Source organism: Megascapheus bottae, chromosome 2, assembly GCF_031878675.1.
Source record: "Megascapheus bottae isolate mThoBot1 chromosome 2, mThoBot2.hap1, whole genome shotgun sequence".
Taxonomy (NCBI): Eukaryota; Metazoa; Chordata; class Mammalia; order Rodentia; family Geomyidae; genus Megascapheus; species Megascapheus bottae.
The window spans coordinates 18,123,829-18,142,833 of NC_143510.1; the positions used below are offsets into that span (position 1 = coordinate 18,123,829).

Here is a 19,005-nt window from a genome sequence, read left to right on the forward strand (position 1 = left end):
GAGATCTGAGGATTACAGTTCAAAGCCAGCCCAAGGAGGAACGTCTGTGAGGACTACTTTTTTGTTTTTTTGCCAGTCCTGGGCTCGAGCTCAGGGCCTGAGCACTGTCCTTAAACTTTCTCAAGAGTCGAGCTCTACCACTTGAGCCTCAGCATCACTTCCGTTTATTTTTCTATGTATGTGGTACCGAGGAATCGAACCCAGGTCTTCATGCACGCTAGGTAAGCACTCTACCACTAGGCCAAATGCCCGGCCCTTGTGAGACTACTTTTATCTCCAGTTAATCACCAGAAAACTAGAAATGGTGCTGTGCCTCAAAGTGGTAGAGTGCTAGCCTTGAGCAAAACAGCTCGAGGACAGTGCCCAGGCTCTGATTTCAAGGCTATTTTCTAGGCTGGGTATTGTTTTGTGCCTAGGTGGGCCTGAGCTATGATCCTCTTCTACTTAAGCTTCCTTTGTCACTGGGATAAGAGGCATTGTGCTTCCCCTTTAGCTGGGATAGTAAGCATATACTCCTGTGTCTAGCCATTAGTTGCGGTGGATTCCTTGTTTTGGTTGAACTTAGCCCAAACCATGATCCCCACCCCCATTAATGTCTACCAAGTAGCTAGGTTCACAGGCTTACGCCACCAGACCTGGCTTCCTTATCATTTTATCTAATGTCAGATCATTTTTTCATTAACATCACTTCTAAAACCAGTGCTTTTTCAGGAGAAACTGTTTCAAGAGTCTACCTGAACCTACAACCTTGGGTGAATGCCTACTATGTGCCAAGCTCTCATTTAAATGCCACTAGCATTTAAAGATAAGATGTGCGGTCTAACCTTCTGAAAGCAAGTCGTTTTCATGTCTACTAAGCTGTGCTATGATGACAGGAAGGAGTCATGTCTGTGCTGCATGCTTGCTGGTCACCCATTTGGCAAAAATCCTTATCAAGAAACAGTAAAGACACTGGATGCATATTCTATGCATTCTTGCTTTAGACCTCTGGCCAATCATCTCCATGAGGAGAACAAGACTCTTGGGGATGTTAACTTACTTAGTTTGGGTCACACAGCTAGTACAGCTTGTACAGACTTTGGGTGAGAGTCCAAAAGGAAACTGAGCAAGTGCCCTCTTGGCCAGCCTCTGGAGGACAGCTCACAGAACCCTGCCACTTGAACCCTTCCTGCTATCCTCACTGCTGTGTGGAGCTGAGCTATTTCTCCAGCCTGGCCTCTCTCCTCTTAGCTCCCAGTGACTGACTGTACATCATAGAGCTGACTCACAGTTGGGACTGTGTAGAGAAAGCTGGCATCCTCGCCACCAAAAGTGTGCTCCCTCTTCCACAGCCCAATATGACCCCTGAGGAGGGATTGTGATATCTCCTAACCCCTCCCCTGCAGTAAGAAGGTCACGTGGCTTTGAATCTCAATACCAGGACACTGGAAAGTTAAGTATGAAAAGAAAAAGCTTTGTAATCATATTTGTGACAGATAGCATTGTCCTAACCCAATGATGGGGAGCATTCTGTTGCTCCTTTCAATCCTCTTTTGACCCCACAAGAAACTCAGGCTCTTGAGCTTACCAGGCTGATATTCTGCTATTTGAGCCACACTTCCAACCCTTTTGCTTTAGTTATTTTTTCAGATAGGCTCTTGTACTTCACCCAGGTGTTGGGGCATGATGTAACATCAGGCCCCGCTATATCAATGTATTATCGTTCTTTTCAGACAACTCTGGGAGAGACTGAGGGATACACCAAAGTCACATGTAATCTGTAGGCAGTAGCCACAGTTTAATTCAGATGTCTAACTCTGGAGATGTAGATACTGGCACAAAGTGACAACCTATTCCTCCATCATGTTGAGAGAATGAGCACTGTGCCTGAAGGAGCTAGAGAGAGTGGCTGAACCATTTCCTTCTGAAGCCTATTACTGACACTTTGAATCATCTTTCCAATCAACCTTTATAAATATTCACCTTTGAGTTCCTGGCTCCTAGCCTGTGAACTCCTGAGAGCAGACCATTTGATCATCCCAGACACACAGAGAGTTCATTTGAGTGTGTTGGTCTTCAGTCTCACGTGCATTGACCTTCCCCATCTACTCTTCAATATGAGCAGAATCAAGGTTCACTGTGAAATCCACTAGTTTTCTAGGGCTACACCACAAAGCATTACAGAGTGGCTGAACTAAACAAGACACTTTAATTCTTCTAGGTTTGGAAGTTCAAAGTTCAAAATCAAGGTGTTAATAGATTTGCTTTCTCCTTGGCCTCTCCCCTTGACTCATGGGTGGCTGTCCTGCTGTGACTTCACATCATCTCTCTGAGCTTGTGTCCCTGGTGCCTGTGCATCCGCATCTCCGTTTTGTAAGGACACCTGTCAGAATGGATTAGAGCCCACTCTAATGGTGTCATTTAACTGCCCCCACTCTGATACTGCACATTATGAGAACTTCAACAGAGAAACTTTGAGGAGACATATTGAGTGAATAGTGGTGAGCATGTCGACAGGGGCAAAATAATTACTTTTTTTTCCCTTTCTTAAGTTTTGAAGTTGTTTATAATTTTAAAAAGAATAAAATTAAGGGCCAGGAGCATGGCCCAGTGGTAGAGTGCTTGCCTAGTATGCACAAATCCCTGGGTTTGATTCCTCAGTACCACATACACAGAAAAAGCCAGAAGTGGTGCTGTGGCTTAAGTAGTAGAGTACTAGCCTTGAGAAAGCCCAAGGACAGTGCCTAGGCCCTGAGTTCAAGCCCCAGGACTGGCAAAATTAAAAAAATAAAAGAATACAAGATGAGGGGTGGGGGAGGGGGAAAGAAAATGGGGACCATGACATGTGAAAGGGTATCAATGTGTGGGAATTAAGGCACCATTTATCTGGCAAATATCATGTAACCCTTCTATTAATTACAATAAAAATATATTAAAAAAATAAAAGAATAAAGTTAAGCAAATTTAAGAACTTAGAGCCAAAAATGGGAGAAAAACATGGGAAGGAGTAACAATGTTCAAGAAGTAATGTATGTGAAAGGGTATCAATGTATGTGAATTAAAGCACCTTCTATCTGGCAAATATCATGTAACCCTTTTACTAATTACAATAAAAAAATTTAAAAAAAAAAGAAGTAATGTACCCACTACCTAATGAGTGCAACTGTAACCCCTGTATACATCATACCGACAATAAAATTAAAAATTAAAGAAAATAAGTAAACTAAAAAAAGAAAATCTTCCCTTGAACTCAAACAGTGGCTTGCAGAATGTGAGAAAATAAATTCTGTTATTTGAGTTTTAAAAAAAGTCCTAAATACCCCTGTAAGATTACACAAAATAATCAGGAGAATAAAGGTAGACAGACATAATATTAAATTATATAGATTGATATGTATCTATGACATACAAACCCTCAGCTTAATTTTAATTATGTTCTAAAATCTATGTCCAGTGATTGTATATAGAGAATCCCTTCTTGAATACTTATTACCATGACATTTGAAATATGATATAAAAATCAATGTTAATAAAATCTTTTAAAAAATTCCCTCTAAAGCAGAAGTTTTTACTCCAGTGCTTTTAGTATTATTAAAGTCACTAAATGTTAAAAGAGAAAAAAAGGACTTAGAACCACAAGATGTCTTTGTAAGGGTTGGGAATGAGAGGAGGTCAGCTCAGTGCATCTGTTGGCAACTATTTGGATACCCCTAGTGCTGCACAGAGCTAAGGCTGGAGGAGCGGGCAACCATGCATCATATGACCTTGAGGGTCACTAAGTCCCCAGAAATGACATGACAAAAATGTTCCCTCACCCCCCCTCAGATACCTTGAGAAGGAGTGTGTTCCTGCTACAAGGATGAAAGAAAATCATCATTAATAGTCACTTGTTTATGTAAGTTTTATATCAAGAATGCATCCTCTGAACACAGATTCACAGAAACAAGCCCATCCCCCTTTCCTTCCATAAGGGAATTATTTTGGACCTTATCTAGAGAAAGGCATCTGCTTTTTTCATTTCAGGTTCTAATTTGACCAAATGGCTTGTGGTAAATAAGAGAGGAAGGAGTAGACAATGTTATTAGGAGGCCAGGGAACATACAGAAGCCTCCCGATGGCCGGCTGCGCCTTGGCTCTGAATTGGATTACTGTGGCCAGCATAAATCAGCGGGCACTATTAAATCTTCTGCTAGGACTTGACAGGGGAGGCCAAATCTATAGAGTTATTTGGAAGATCTGGCCACAGGGCAGAGACAAAACCCTCCAGCTGCACTGGGCCTGGAGAGGGAGTTATTTCCAACACCTGCTGCCAACTGTGGCTGAGTGGAAAGACCCTGTGTTTCCATCGCTATATTTCCATGCCTTCATTTTTCCATAGTGACACTTTAGCACTATGAGCACTTGGAATTCAAAACCTCTGCTCTAGAGCCCCAATCTTCATCTACAGTTTCTGTTGTCTGAAGGTCCACAACAGGTGGAAAGGAGGGGTCCTTGGGAGTCCCCAGACTATCTCCTCGCTGCCAACTGGGCAACTCTACCATAAAACTCATAGAATCATGCAAACTGCTGGACTCCAGAAGTTGGAGAAGTCAGAGATGTCTCTTTGGACTTGGTTGAACAATAGACTTTCTCAGTGGAGTAAGAAAATAAGATGAATCTAAGGATTTTCATAGCATTATGGTTGTGTTATTCTACTATTCAAGAAATTCTCTAAGACCTCAACAACTCCGGCTGTGACAGGAAATTCCTAACTTGTGTTCCAGATTGGAGGCAGCACTTAGTATGTCTATATGGTATTTTGTATAACTGTTTAGCATGGTAATACATGAACATAATGTAGAATTCAGAAGGCAAAAACAGGTATATATGAAAACTTAATCTCCCATCCATTTTCCCAGCCACCCAACTCCACTGATTATCAATTATTGTTTACAATGTTTTCTTCTAGGACTATTTTATACATGTACAGCAAATAGGTAGGGACAACATTTTCCTTTCTTCCTCAAAGGGTTACTTATAATATTACATTATACATATAGATTCATCCTTCAATTTCTTTTTCATCTCTTCCTTTCCTTTTCTCCTTCCTTCTTTCTTCCCCTCCCTCCCCTCCCTTTCTCCCTTTTTCTCCCTTTTTTCCTTCTCCTTTTTGAGGCAAAGTCTCACTGAATCTTGTCTGACATAGATGTGCCTTAAACTGAATTCCTCCTGCCTTAGCCTCCTCAATACTGGGATTACAGGCCAACCTCTTGGTTTCTTCCTAACATTTTAAAGAAATAACTCCTGTATAACTACATAAAATATAACCACATTATTTTCTATTACTGATTAATATTCTCTTTCATTTGGAATACTCAAATTTTGTTCACTCTGCCCCCATTAAATAGCCATGTGTGTGCATGCTGATGAATTTCTAGAAATAGAGTGCTGGTAGAAACTGTATGCACATGTAATTTTTTTATGTGTGTGGCTTGCTTCATCACCACAAATCCACATTCCATCAACTTCCACAAATCCTTCTATGTACATTCCCTCCTACAGCAGGCAAGGGAAAGTACCTGGGGTTCCACACAACTTCATGGGCAGTCTGATGCTGGAACTTTTGAATTTTGCCCATACAGCATGCCAGAGTGGTTTTGATTCGCATTTGCTGTGGTGGATGAGACTGAGGTTACTGTTAGAAAGAGTACTATTGTACATTCTACTTTTCCAATGGGCTGTTGGTCTCCCTCTTAGGGGTTTTTCTGTTGTTGTTATTTGCTTTTAGTTTTTGGTGTTGACCTTTGAACTCAGGGCCTGGGCACTGTCCCTGAATTTTTTTTTTTTTTTTTTTTTTTTGCTCAAAGCTAGCACTCTACCACTTGAACTACAGCTCCACTTCCAGCTTTTTGGTAGTTTATTGGAGATAAAAGTGGTTCAGACTGTCCTGCCTGGGCTGGCTTTGATTGCAGTCCTCAAATCTTAACCTCCTGAGGATTATAGTTGTGAGCCACCAGCACCAGGTCAGCTTTTTTTTTTTTTTAAATATCTAAGGAAAACAGTACTTTATTATGACTTGTGAATAATTTCCCTAGTTTGTTTTTTGCCTCAATACTTATTTACTGCAATATTAGTGTGTGATGCCAGGGTTGCATGCTTGAGCCATACTCACAGTTCACAAGTGTTTGTATAGAAGAATTTAAAGTGCTAGGCTTTTATTGTTTCTATTTACATCCCCTTCCCCTATTTTAAACTACTCTCACAAACCTTTCCAAATTTCTTCCAATAATTTTTTTTTTTTGGTTGTGGGGCTAATTCTGGGCCTGGGCACTGTCCTTGAGCTGAAGAGCTCTGCCACTTGAGCCACAGTGCCACTTTCTATTTTCTGGTGGTTACGAGTCTCACGGGATTTTCGTGCCTAGACTGGCTTTGAACCGTGATCCTCAGATCTCAGCCACCTGAGTAGCTAGGATAACAGGTGTGAGCCACCGGCACCTGGTTCTTCCAAAAATTTTACTGTGTTTTATATTTAAATTGTTTAAATTGTAGCTCATTTGTAATTTATTCTTGTGTATAAGGTATATTTCTTTGTTTAGTTTTTTTTACAGAAGGTATTTTTCTTGATTTTTTTTTTGACAGTCCTGGGCGTGGGCTCAAGGCTTGAACACTGTCCTTGGGTTTTCTCAAGGCTAGAGCTCTACCACTTGAGCCCAAGAACCACTTCTAGCTTTTTTTTAAATGTATGTGGTACCAAGGAATCAAACCTGGGTCTTTGTGCATGCTAGGCAAGCACTAGGCCAAACTCCCAGCCCCTTTTTCTTGCATTTTTAAAAACAGAAAACAAAGGCTGAAAGTGTAACTCAAGTGGAAGAATACCTGCCTCACAAGTGTGAGGACCTGAGCCTAAACTCCAGTATGAAGGGCTGAAAGAAAGAAAAGGAAAGTCTTTAAGTCACCCTTCACGAAGTCCTATATGCTAAGCTCTGGCCTACAGCAGTCCTAGGGGTTGTCCATGTTTTTTGCTTGGGCAGATAAGTAAACTGAGGCTCAAAGAAGTATTTAATTAAATAACAGACACATGACCTGAACACAAATGGGATGTCTATTTGATTGCTCTTTTCTCCCATAAAGTTCAACTACTTATACACTCACACTTATATAGTCACTACTTACATATACATGGCCAAAATGACCCACTTTACCCGTCATGAAATATTCATGTTATTTTAATGTCGAAAACAAATGATGGACTCCTTGAGTATGATCAAGCTACCTTAGAAATTGTCTAATGAATTTAATCAGATTGTTTGATGTAGTTGTCAAGTTTATAGTTAGAAGACACAATAAATAGTAGTCATTTAACTGATGGGAAATACTTCAAATGCTGGTTTCTCAAATATAGTCATAATGAATTTTAAGACAGAAGGTCAGATTTTTTTTTTGCCAGTCTTGGGCTTGGGCTCAGGGCCTGAGCACTGTCCTTGGACTTTCTCAAGGCTAGAGCTCTACCACTTGAGCCTCAGCACCATTTCCAGCTTTTTGCTATGTATATGGTACCAAGGAATCGAACCCGGGTATTTGTGCATGCTAGGCAAGCACTCTACCACTAGGCCAAACTCCTGGCCCCCAGAAGGTTAGATTTAAGCTTCAGAAAAAAGGGAAGATCATGAGGAGGAGGTGGAGAAGGACGAGGAAGAGAAGAAGGAAGACGAGGAAAAGGAGGAGGAGGAGGAGAAAGAGGTGGAGGAGAAGGAGGGGGAAGGAGGAGGAGGGGGAGGAGGAGGAGGAAGAGGTAGAGGAGAAGGAAGAGAAGGAGAAGGAGGAGGAGGAGAAGGAGGAGGAGGAGGAGAAGGAAGGAGAAGACCCAATTCAATTCAAGTAGTATTGCTCTGAACAAAATATGAAATGGCAGTGCCTATTTCAAGCCCACTAGTTGCTGAAATTCCAGTTGAAAATCTATATAATAACATGACTGCATAGAAGGACCTATATTGGACAAGGCTAGTGACTCTAACCTTCTTCTACCTTGAAGGGGCAAGACTGCCATTCCATACAAAGCACATAACATGTGGCGTTAGGGCTTCATCCACTAGACTCAGATAAACTGGATAGTAAAAGTGGCCTCTCTATAATTCTAGCTCCTCAGGAGGCTGATCTGAGGATAGAGGTTGGAAGCCAGCCAGGGTAGAAAAGTCTCCAATTAACTACTCAAAAACCAGAAGTGGAACTGTGGCTCAGTGTGATAGAGTGCTAGCCTTGAGCAAAAGAGCTCAGGAACAGGTTAGGCCCTGAATTTAGGCCTCATGACCAACAATAAAAAGATTTAAAAGATTTGAGTTTGCATGTGTCTGTGTATGCCAGTACTAGGGATTGAATTCAGGGCCTGGGAAATGTTGCTGAGGCTTTTCTGCTCAAGGCTAGTGCTACCTCTTGAAAAGCATCTTTGAAATCTGCTCCCCCCCATTTTCATTTTACAGGTGAGGAAACTGAATCCCATGAAAGTGCAAATAATTGGTCTTCTATATATACTTGAGGTCCAATCTTACCTTTGAGCTTTAGCTCTGGGCCATACACCCTATAAAAACATTAGGAAACAGTCATTTTCCCAAACCCCAGGAAGAGGTTTTTTGCTTCTGGTCCTTTTGACCTTCCATAGCCTCAGAGGCCATTCTGCAGCTTGCCTGGCAGGGATATCTGTGGAGGGGAATTAGAGGCCAAAACAGCTGATTCAGATAGCACGGGGGTGGGGTAGAAATCATTGGTCAGAGATACTGAGGAAACATTTCCAGGGCCCTCTGTCCTCCCTCTTGCTTTCCTGGGGACAGACCTGGCTGCTAAGGGAGCATGTCACCTCAACCAGTGTGGCTCCCACAGGACCTGCTGCTCTCTACAGTCTCTTCTGCTTGGTCTCTTCTGTTGCTCTATAGTTGTATGCATGGAGGGTGAAAAAGGGAGGATCATTTTCTTCACCAAGATCTTCTTCTTAAATCTGAACCCAGACTGTTCAGTTTCTGTCAGACCCTGGAGAGATAGGATTGCAGTCATGGAAAAAAAGCCCCATTTGGGCAAGTAAGTTTCTAGACATATGGTGGCTATTGTGATTTTCCCCACCACCTGTCTTCCAGGGTCTGCAAGAAGCCCCCTGCCAGGCATGAGACTCCTGGAAAGGCCTTCCTGGAGCATGTGTTCCCAGGAGGTCCGCAAAGTAGGAAAACTCCTGAGTTTTCCCCAAACTTTACAGAAAGATGCCAAGAAGATGAGGAGGCTCGTGGTGTAGAACGAGCAGAGGGAGGAGGGACGCTGGGCAAGGAGGCACCAGCACAGAACTCTTCTTCAGCTGTCACCAGCTCCCAAAGTCATGCCTCTGGCATGTTTCTGTTAGTTGTCATGGAGAGGTGACTGTGGACTTGAAATGGAGCAGGATGCTCCTGGGTTGGGAGATGGCATCAGGCCAAGTGTATTTTTAAAACCACTGGGGAAAGCCCATCACACCAAAGGAGCCTCCTTTCCCAGTCAATTCCTTCTTTAAAGAGCAATCTGCATATGCAAAGTTGAGAAAGTGTGCTCTTCCTTTTTATCTTAATTTCATGTGCATTTTAAGGGGAAAAAACATTGTTTGGGTTGTATTTGGGATATTTGCCCTCAGACCAATGAAGCATAGGAGAATAATGATCTTTTGGCCTGGGTAAGAGGCTCCGGGGAGTCATGTCAGAGCATGCGTATATGGGTCATAGGTTTTATGCCAGGCACTCCTGAAAGTCCCTCAAGTTCATCATTAACCACTTAGTTCTCACAACTCTCTGTGAGTTAAATCTCATTATAACCCCATTTTTAAATTACAGGGAGGGAAATTATCCCTCAAATCTGAGGGAAACACAAGATTTGAACTCAGGTAGTATTGGGGCCGGAGGCCCTATGCCTAGCTACTACTGAGGTTTACCTGATTTGGAATTTTAGCCCTGGCACTGGACGAGTGATTGTACCTCCTTGTTGGTTTCCTCTTTGGTAGATGGAGACTCTAATGGCTGTTAAGACTCTAATCTTAGAATAATAATAATAATAATCTAACACATAAAGATTAGAGTAAATAGAACATGCTCCATAAAATATAATTCTATTATGGAGAGGGGTCATGTAGCAACTGGACCCCAACTTCTATCTCACAGCATGGACGCTGAGCAGTAGCTGTTGCTGTTCCAAAGAGATGGAGTCAGGAAACTGTCTGTGAACCACAAGTACTACAGCAGGTCTCTTGAATTTATCCCTAATGTTTGTCACGACACTGCCCAAGTCCCCCAGCACTCCTCAACCCCATCCACACTTGTGGCTTCCTGCCACAAACACTTGTAAGTAGAGCTCCCCCAGCCATGTCCTGTTGTCTGGGGCAAACAGGAGGAATACAATTGTTCACATGCCTAGGCCTTGGGGAAGAATTATTCCAGCTCCCTATTTTCCCAAGTCCCCAACAGAATTGAGCCCACAGAAATAAACTGCTTGAAAATTCAGCCTGCACTGACTGCCTTTGTATTTGGATGCTGGCCCTAGTTCCGTGGCTAATCCTGGACAAACCTTTACTATGTTCATACTCTGATGCTCCACACCTCCAGAGATTTGGACCCAATTGGTGCATTCGTCTGGGACATTGGGCCTTTGTGCAACATTCCAAGTGATTCTAACCAGGGCTGAGAACTTAAGCTAGAGTCTAGTCTGAAAGCACAGTCACTAGCAACTCTCCATTCCAGTGTCACCATGTCACTACACCAGAAGAGGGAGGGAAGGCTGAGCTTTTCTGGACACTATTTGGGGTTTTGTCTGCCTTTAGGAGATACTAGAAATGCATTAAAAAGGTTATAGCATTCAATTTTTGTTTGTTTTTTGGTTGGTATTGGGGCTTGAACCTTGGGCCTGGGCACTGTCCCTGAGCTCTTCAGCTGAAGTCAAGTGCTCTACCACTTAAGCTACAGTGCCACTTCCAGTTTTCTAGTGGTTGTCAGAAGATGAGTATCACAGACTTTTGTGCCCTGGCTGGTTTTAAACCTTGATCCTCATACTTCAGCCTCCTGAGTAGCTAGGATTGTGAGTGTGATCCACTTGTGCTATGACTTGGGAATCCTGTATTTCAAGGGGAAAGCCACAAGTATCTATATAAACATAGGGTAGCTTATTTTACAATGCCTTTAGAAAGGTTTATGAACTAGAATAGATACAGTTCAAGAGAGGTTTCCATCCCCTAGAACACCCTGATTTATACTCAATCATGACATGGTTTGTAAGAGGAATTACCTAAATGCTGGTTGCAGCCAGCTTGTGTTGCTGGCCAGGTTTTTGTGCCACATACAGGGGTTCAAACTGATACATTTTCCTTTTTCTTTTTCCTTTATGCTAGGAAGCTCACTATTAACACTCTTTCAACCAACTGGGAAGTCTCCATCTATCACTCTCCAAACACAGCTCTGACAAACAAAATGTACACTCAGGTACCGGTGGCTCACACCTGTAATCCTAGCTACTCAGGAGATTGAGAGTTTAGGATCATAGTTTGAAGCTGGCCTGTGCAGAAAAGCCTGAGAAACTTTATCTCCAATTAACCAACAAAATGCAGGACTGGAGGCACAGCTCAAATGGTAGAGTACTAGCTATAAGGGAAAAAAAGAATGAGAGCAAGATGCTTTAAATTCAAATTGTGCACACATGCACAATTATGCACATGCACAAGAGAATGCACTACACATGTGCACACACATGCACATACACACACAAACACAAAAAAACACACCCTAACAATAAGGCATACTTCAGAGATATAGTATGAGTAACCTGGGGATAAGAAGAACCAAGGCTACCATCTGGTCTTGGGCATTCCATCTGACATGGGCCCTGGAGCTCATCTCCTGTATGTGCCCTTAAAATTTGGACATTTTCTTTCAGGAGTAGGATGGTAGACTTTGAGACTAGATTTCATTGTCCTCCTTTTGACTGGCATAATAATAAACAGTATTCCTTTCCTTATATTTCTGCTCTTGCTATCTGTAAACTGGCATCAGGTATAGAGACTACACTTTGGTAACACTTTAGCTTAGATCTGTAGCCCAAATTCAAAGGAAGGTTTATTAATACCCTGGTAAATCATATACTTTTTAGTATGAAGCAATATTCAATCTTCTGATACAGTTTTGGGAATTGGTATCTGGAGGAAAAGTAGGAAGGAATAGGGAATAAAAAATTCACAAGCTGAGCACTAGTAGCTCACACTTGTAATCCTACCTACTCAGCAAACTGAGCCATGAGGATCATGATTCAAAGCCAGCCTGAAAGTCCGTGAGACTTTTTTTTTCATTGTTGGAATAATGTAAAGATGGGTTACAGTTACATTTGTAAGGTAGTATAGGTGTATTACTTCTTGCACAATGATAGCCCTTCAAAAGTCTGTGAGACTCTTATTTTCAATTAACCACCAGAAAACCAGAAGTGGTACTGTGGCTCAAGTTGGTAGAGTACTAGCTTTGAACTGAATCGCTTAGGGACAGTGCCCAGGCCAGAGTTCAAGCCCCATGATCAAAAAAAAAATTTACAGAGGAGAGTTCATAGTGGCTCATACCTGTAATATTTGGTACTCAGAAAGGAGAAGGAGGCAGGATAAAGATTCAAGACCAACAGACTGGACTGTGACTCAAAAGAAGAGCCTTGTCTAGAGCATGCAAGGCCCTGAGTTTAAACCCTAGTGCCACAGAAAGAAATCTTACAAAAGAGTTGATGGAAGATAGGAGATTAGCCTACAGGACTGTAAAGACCATTGTCGTCATTTATTCAGATGTAGTGATAGGTAGATGTGGTGTATATTGGTGAAAGTTCCAGATTTACAACATGGAGGCATGATTCCCGACTCCAGTCACCCATAAGCCAGCTGTGAGATTATGGGAAAATTACTTAACCTCTTGAAGTGCTTATTTCCTTCTCTAAAAAGTAAGTTTGTAAAAATTATATACAGAAGGCTTGTCCCACTATAAATATTACTGCCTTTAGGTCTGTGTCTTTCCATTCTGGAAGTTACAGCTTCTGAGCTATGTCTGTGAATGGATACTGGAGTTGAGCCAACCCACAAACCCTTAAGTGAGCCCTGTGAGGTACAAACAAATCCAGGCTAGATAAGCAAGTAGGCCCACAAACACATGAACTTCAGTAACAAATTAAGTTTTAGTTTTAAGCCATGGAATAGTAGAATGGTTTATTGCCATTCTAATGGTTAAGGCATTTTTAATAGTTGCCATGTTCACTAAAAGCCATCCTAAAATATATCTGCCTTCTTAAGCAACATAAATTGAACAAAATTCAATATTCACTGGACCATTCCCAATCAATTTCTTTTTTTTCTCTTTTCCAAGTTTCTAAATAGATATTTATTCCCCCCCCCCCTCTCATTTTGTCAGTCATGGAGCATGAACTCTGGGCCTGGGTGCTATCTCTAAGCTCTTTAGCTTAAGTCTACTGCCCTATCCCTTAAGCTACAGCACCACTTCTGGTTTTCTGGTGGTTAATTGGAGATAAGAGTCTCACGGACTTTAGTGCCCATGCTGGCTTTGAACCTCGATCCTCAGATCTCAACCTCCTGAATGGCTAGGATTACAGGTGTGAGCCACGGCACCCTGCTCTAAATAGATAGTATTTCGAATCAGATTATTGTAAGATATATATTTTTTTGCCAGTCCTAGGCTTGAGCTCAGGGCCTGAGCACTATCCTTGGACTTTCTCAAGACTAGAGCTCTACCACTTGAACCTCAACACCACTTCCAATTTTCTATGTATGTGGTGCCAAGGAATCGAACCCTGGTCTTCATGCATACTAGGTCAAACTCCGGGGCCTGTAAGATATTTTTAAAGGACTAAGGTCATTCTGTGTCAAGGAGTAGTTCAAGACTTAAGTTAATTTCTGAATTATGCTTTCATAAAGTCATGTGATTGAGTGAGGAGGACAAAGTTGTGTGATTACAAAAGAAAGCAGATATTTTGCTAAAATGAGTGCTAACTTAGTAATATCCTCAGATCTGCCTCATTGTTTGGTCAAATAGCTAAAGACCACATTCCAACCAGAAGATCCACAATGAAAATTTATCAAGAAGGGGCTAGGAATTAGACCTGTAGGCTCAGGGGTAAAGAGCTTGACTAGCATACTTGAGGTCCCAGGTTCTGTCCCCAGTATCCCCCAAAAAACAAATCCAAAGCCAAGCTAAACAGATCCTGTGGACATCTGGACTGGCTAATCTATATGTTCGCTCTCCCTTTGCAGGATGCCCTGTCCTCCTCTGGCCAACTCCATGGTATACACCAAGGATCTACCCTGAACTCTGGCTTGGACTGGGTTTGACAGATGGAAGATAACAACAGTGGTGGTTGGGATGGAAGGAGTGAGCTTAGGAACTTTTCCATATTTTCTCTGGTTTGGATCTCTCAACAAGCAACATTCTTGTTTGTCAGCCCCTACTGAAAGCCTCCCAATCTCCAGATGATCCATTTCTGTATCTCTTACCTTTTCAAGCACAAGATGGCGAAGCCTTCCTGGGGCTGTTAATCTCTAGGTTACCTAACAGTGTTTGTTGGTTAACTCCACTTACTTCCCTGAAAGTGACCCCTCCATTTACATCTACTCATCTGAACCGCTTGAGTTACCTCTTGTCATTGTAGTGTTCTGACTGGTACAAACTGCAGAAAACCTTCCCTAAAGAGAATTCCCCAAGAGCCAGGTGCTGGTGGCCCACACCTGTAATCTTAGCTACTCTGGTGGTTGAGACTCGAGGACCAACGGGAAAATCTGGGAGAGTCTTACCTTCAACTAACTACCAAAAAATAGCAAAAAGTGGTAGAGTGTTAGCTGTCAGCACAAAAGCTCAGGGGCAGCATCTGAGTTCAAGCCCTAGGACCAGTTCCAGAAAAAAAGTTCCAAGAAAACCAGAGGGTCTTTCTTTCCAGCTTTCAAAACTCCTTAGGCACTCTGAAAATTAGTACAAAATGAGGGCAAACTCCAGTACAGATGAGAAAAGGTTTTGTTTTTTCATTTGTCCAGTAATTATTGTATACCTACAAGTCAGATCGCATTCTGACCCCTGGAAACTGATGAAACAGAAGGCAGACACAATCCCTGCCCACATAGTGCTTGCAGTCTATAGCCTGACGTCATTGAGCCCATCAGAGGCAGAGCTAGAAACTAGAAAACTGACTCCCTTTTATTTCCAAATCTTAATACTTTAGAAAATTCTCAAAGAAATACGTGACCCAAATGAGATAAAGAACCACTGAACTGCACTAAATTAACTGTCAAGTATCTCTGTTTCCCTCGCCTCTTTTTATTTTTCTAATTAAGAAAAAAATTGAGGCAAGTAGCCCAGGCAGGTCTGGAATACACAATCCTCCTGCCTCAGTCACTTGAGTGCGGAGATTACAGGCATGTATCAGCCCTCCTGACTATCACGCTTCTCTCCGAATAAGAGAATACCTGCATACTTGCACACCCAGGTGCAGGTATGCATAGGCACATTGACACAACCATCTACCTTTCCTGACTATCCCTACCTCCAATATGTTCTATTCCCCAATCAGTTCGCACTTTTTTTTTTGTCAGTCCTGGGGCTTGAACTCAGGGACCTGAGCACTGTCCTTGGCCTTTCTATGTATGTGGTACTGAGGAACTGAACCCAGATCTTCATGCATGCTAGGCAAGTACTCTACCACTAGGCCAAACTCCTGACCCCTTTTGTTAGATCTGTCCAGGAAAGCTGCTTTTTTTTTTTTTCTTTTTGTTGGTCGTGGGACTTGAACTCTGGGCCTGGGTGTTGTCCCTGAGATCTTTAGCTCAAAGCTACCACCTTACCCCTTGAGCCGTAGCGCCATTTCCAGTTCACACTTTTATAATTAGCCTTCCAACCATTTCCAAGTCACTCACTGATCCTGCAGACTTTGGCTGCACAACTTGCCCAGGAGCTGTTTTTAAGAATGGATGGCAGCCGGGGAAGGTCCCAGAGAAATGCCCTCCCTGAGTGCCTAGCATTTCTGGCTCTCCCCAGGTGTCAAAGATGATGACATGGGGTTTCTGTCTCAGCTGAAGGACTCAGGAGACTCCACTGAAGGGAAGGACTAAAGCTGTCTTGGATGGGGAGGGCTAGTGGTGGGCTGAGGTGAATGGAGGGTGTTGGGAGGAGGGGCAGCCAGGACTGGGGCTTGCCTGCCTCCTGCTGGGCCTCTGGAGACATTTGAGTTTCCTTAGAAAGATCTGAAAAGGCCATACCAGCAACCCAATACTTGCCCTGCTCCAGGACAGATAGGACAGGGTAACAGCCTTAAGAAAGGCTGCCATACTGCTAGACCAAACCCTGTCTCCAAATTTCCCAGACATGTAGCCAGTACACACAATAGCTCCAGACCTGCCATCCCTCTAGAGCCCCTTGCCTTCTCCTAGGATCTCTAGATGGCTTGGCAAACTTCAGGGAATCTCCCCAAGGAAGAAGGCACAATGGGAAGCCAGGCAGGGATAGAGAAACAGAAAACCTAGTCCTGAGGTTGCAGGGACACTTGGGCTACAGGGGAATCTGCTATTCTCTTTCTCTTCAGTGGAATTAATTGCTCAGATAGTGCCAGGGGCATGTTTGTTCCATGATATCCCAGGCAAAGCCCTGTTTGGAGGATGTCAGAAATGTATTTATAGAAATATCTGGGGCTTACTTCTCTCTCACTTGCAATCCCTTTTGATTCTGAGCACCTCACAAATTCCTAAGGGAAAATGAAATCATGCAGAAAACGAGAAAGAAAAAAAAGGAGACATAGAAACAAAGTTTTGAAGAGTCTCTAACACTGAATAGTCAGGTTATGTCTGTTGGAACAGGACAGAGGGCTTTCTGAGATAAGCTCAAGTGACAGGAAGTGGCCCGGGTGGCTATCTGCCTCCCAGCCCCTGCATCAAGAGCAAAATGGCTAAAATATCCAGGCACATTGCAAAATAATCTTGTTTCCTCCCCCTACCAGACGGAAGAGAGGAATGCTGTGGTCATCATTTACCTGCTGAGATGGGGAGGACGGTGTTGATGAAAGTCGGCTGAGACACGATCAAGCGGAAGAAAAGCTGGAGGTAAATTCCCGAAGTCATTGGATTCAGGACAAACATGCTGGCTAGGTCTGGCAAGTGTCAAGTTCTGAGAGGCAAGGCTGCTGTGGGGCCTTCTGTATCTCTGCTTTGTCTTCACTGCTGTTTGCTTCCCTCCCTCTCTCTCCCTCCTTCTTTCCTCCTTCCTCTCTTTCCTCTCCCTCCCCCCCCCCCTTTCCAGGCCTTTACCAAGAAAGAATGCCAATCATTTCCCATTAAACCATCTCCATACTACACAGAGTTATATTTATCCCAAGTACTGGATCAAATGCCCACATTAAAATTAAGATGTCAGAATTTTCTTTTTTGGAGCCTGAGATAAGTGGCTATTGAGGAGGTGATGAAAAGGCAGCCAAGTCTCAAATGTTCACTGGAAGATATCCTCAAGAACAGCTGCTTTCCTAATTGATTATCCACCATTATTTACCTGCCTGGAACTAAGGTGTCCTGTACAGAATCAAATCTCCTGACTCAAACTCAATTCCAGGGGAATAAATTGCTCTGCCATCAGCCTAGGACAGTCTTATCTTTTGGGTGACAAATGTAAAGTTGGCTTACCTTAAACTTCTTTTGATATTATTTTTTATCCAGTAAGATGAAGGAAGTTTAAATTTCCAAACAGCTTTCTCTGTGAAAAGGTTTTCTCTCTTGTTATAAGCAGCACACTTTTAATTCCATGCAAAACAAAGTAAATGAAAACAGCAGAGAGAAACGTAAATAATTATCAGACTATATTTGGAGAAATAGATCATCAGATTGATCTATGACTAGGTGAAACTGCTCAGTCTTAAATGAATAACTTTCCAAAGTTTATAAAGCCTGTTATAGAGATGTTTAGATTAGTAAAACAATGAAAATATTAATCTACAAAGAATTCACCTTGTTTTAATTTACATAATACATCCCCAATAAGAGTTCACTGAGAAAGTATAGTAGGTGGGGAATACTGTGGGGAGGATTTTGAGAACAATGACCCTCAATCTGGGAAAGGTGGGGTGGGGTTAGGGCAGAGTATAAGGTTATATTTTATAGCTTAGAATCATACTTGGGCTCAAAGCCAGTTCTGATTGGCCGTGAATAAGTTTTGATTTTCTCATGAAAAAAAAAAAGAGGAGGGCTGGGAGTTTGGCCTAGTGGTTGAAGTGCTTGCCTAGCATGCATGAAGACCCGGGTTCGATTCCTCAGTACCACATATAGAAAAAAAAACTGGAAGTGGTGCTGAGGCTCAAGTGGTAGAGCTCTAGCCTTGAGAAAGTCCAAGGACAGTGCTTAGGCCCTGAGCTCAAGCCCAGGACTGGCAAAAAAAAAAAAAAAAGATTAAAAAAAAAAAAGAATGAAAAAAAAAAAGAAAAAAAAAAGAGGAGACAATGCTATCTTTATAGAGGGCTTAAGTGTGAACATGTGTGAGCAATACATACATTCAAACTTGTGTCTAGAGACATTACAAAATGCTGAGAGAGACCCAATATGGTAGATGAAGTATAAAGATGTCTACCAAAAATCCCTGCGTGTATGTCATTCTATGTCCTCTCCCTAGAGGGAGAGGGATGCTGTGCCATAGCCAGGCTGGAGTCCTAAAGGCCTAAAGCTCCTGCTTTTATTTTTCTTTGAAAACTGCTGCCAAAAAAAAATCTAGCCTAGTGCCCAGTGGCTCACCCCTGTAATTGTAGCTACTCAGGAAGCTGAGATCTAAGGATCATGGTTCTAAGTTAGCCCAGGCAGAAAAGTTCCTAAGATTCTTACTTCCAATTAGCCACCAAAAAAAGCTGGAAATGGAGCTGTGGCTCAGGTGGTAGAGCACTAGCCTTGAGAAAAAAAAATAAAAGTACAAAGCATAGGTACAGTGCCCATGCCCCAAGTTCAAACCCAGGACTATCACAAACACACACACACACACACACACACACACACACACACAC

The 19,005-nt window shown here is 42.5% G+C and overlaps 1 protein-coding gene across 1 annotated transcript in view; it reads right to left on the minus strand.

Annotated features, from left to right (window-relative positions):
* Colq (collagen like tail subunit of asymmetric acetylcholinesterase) overlaps positions 1 to 17,193 on the minus strand; it is a 67,319-nt gene extending 50,126 nt beyond the window's left edge. Inside the window, exon 1 of the mRNA XM_090321846.1 lies at positions 17,002 to 17,193. Within this exon, the coding sequence (XP_090177972.1) occupies positions 17,002 to 17,107 (106 nt within the window). The 5' untranslated portion in view covers positions 17,108 to 17,193. The remainder of the gene's footprint in view (positions 1 to 17,001) is intronic.
* Between the last annotated feature and the right edge of the window lie 1,812 nt (positions 17,194 to 19,005).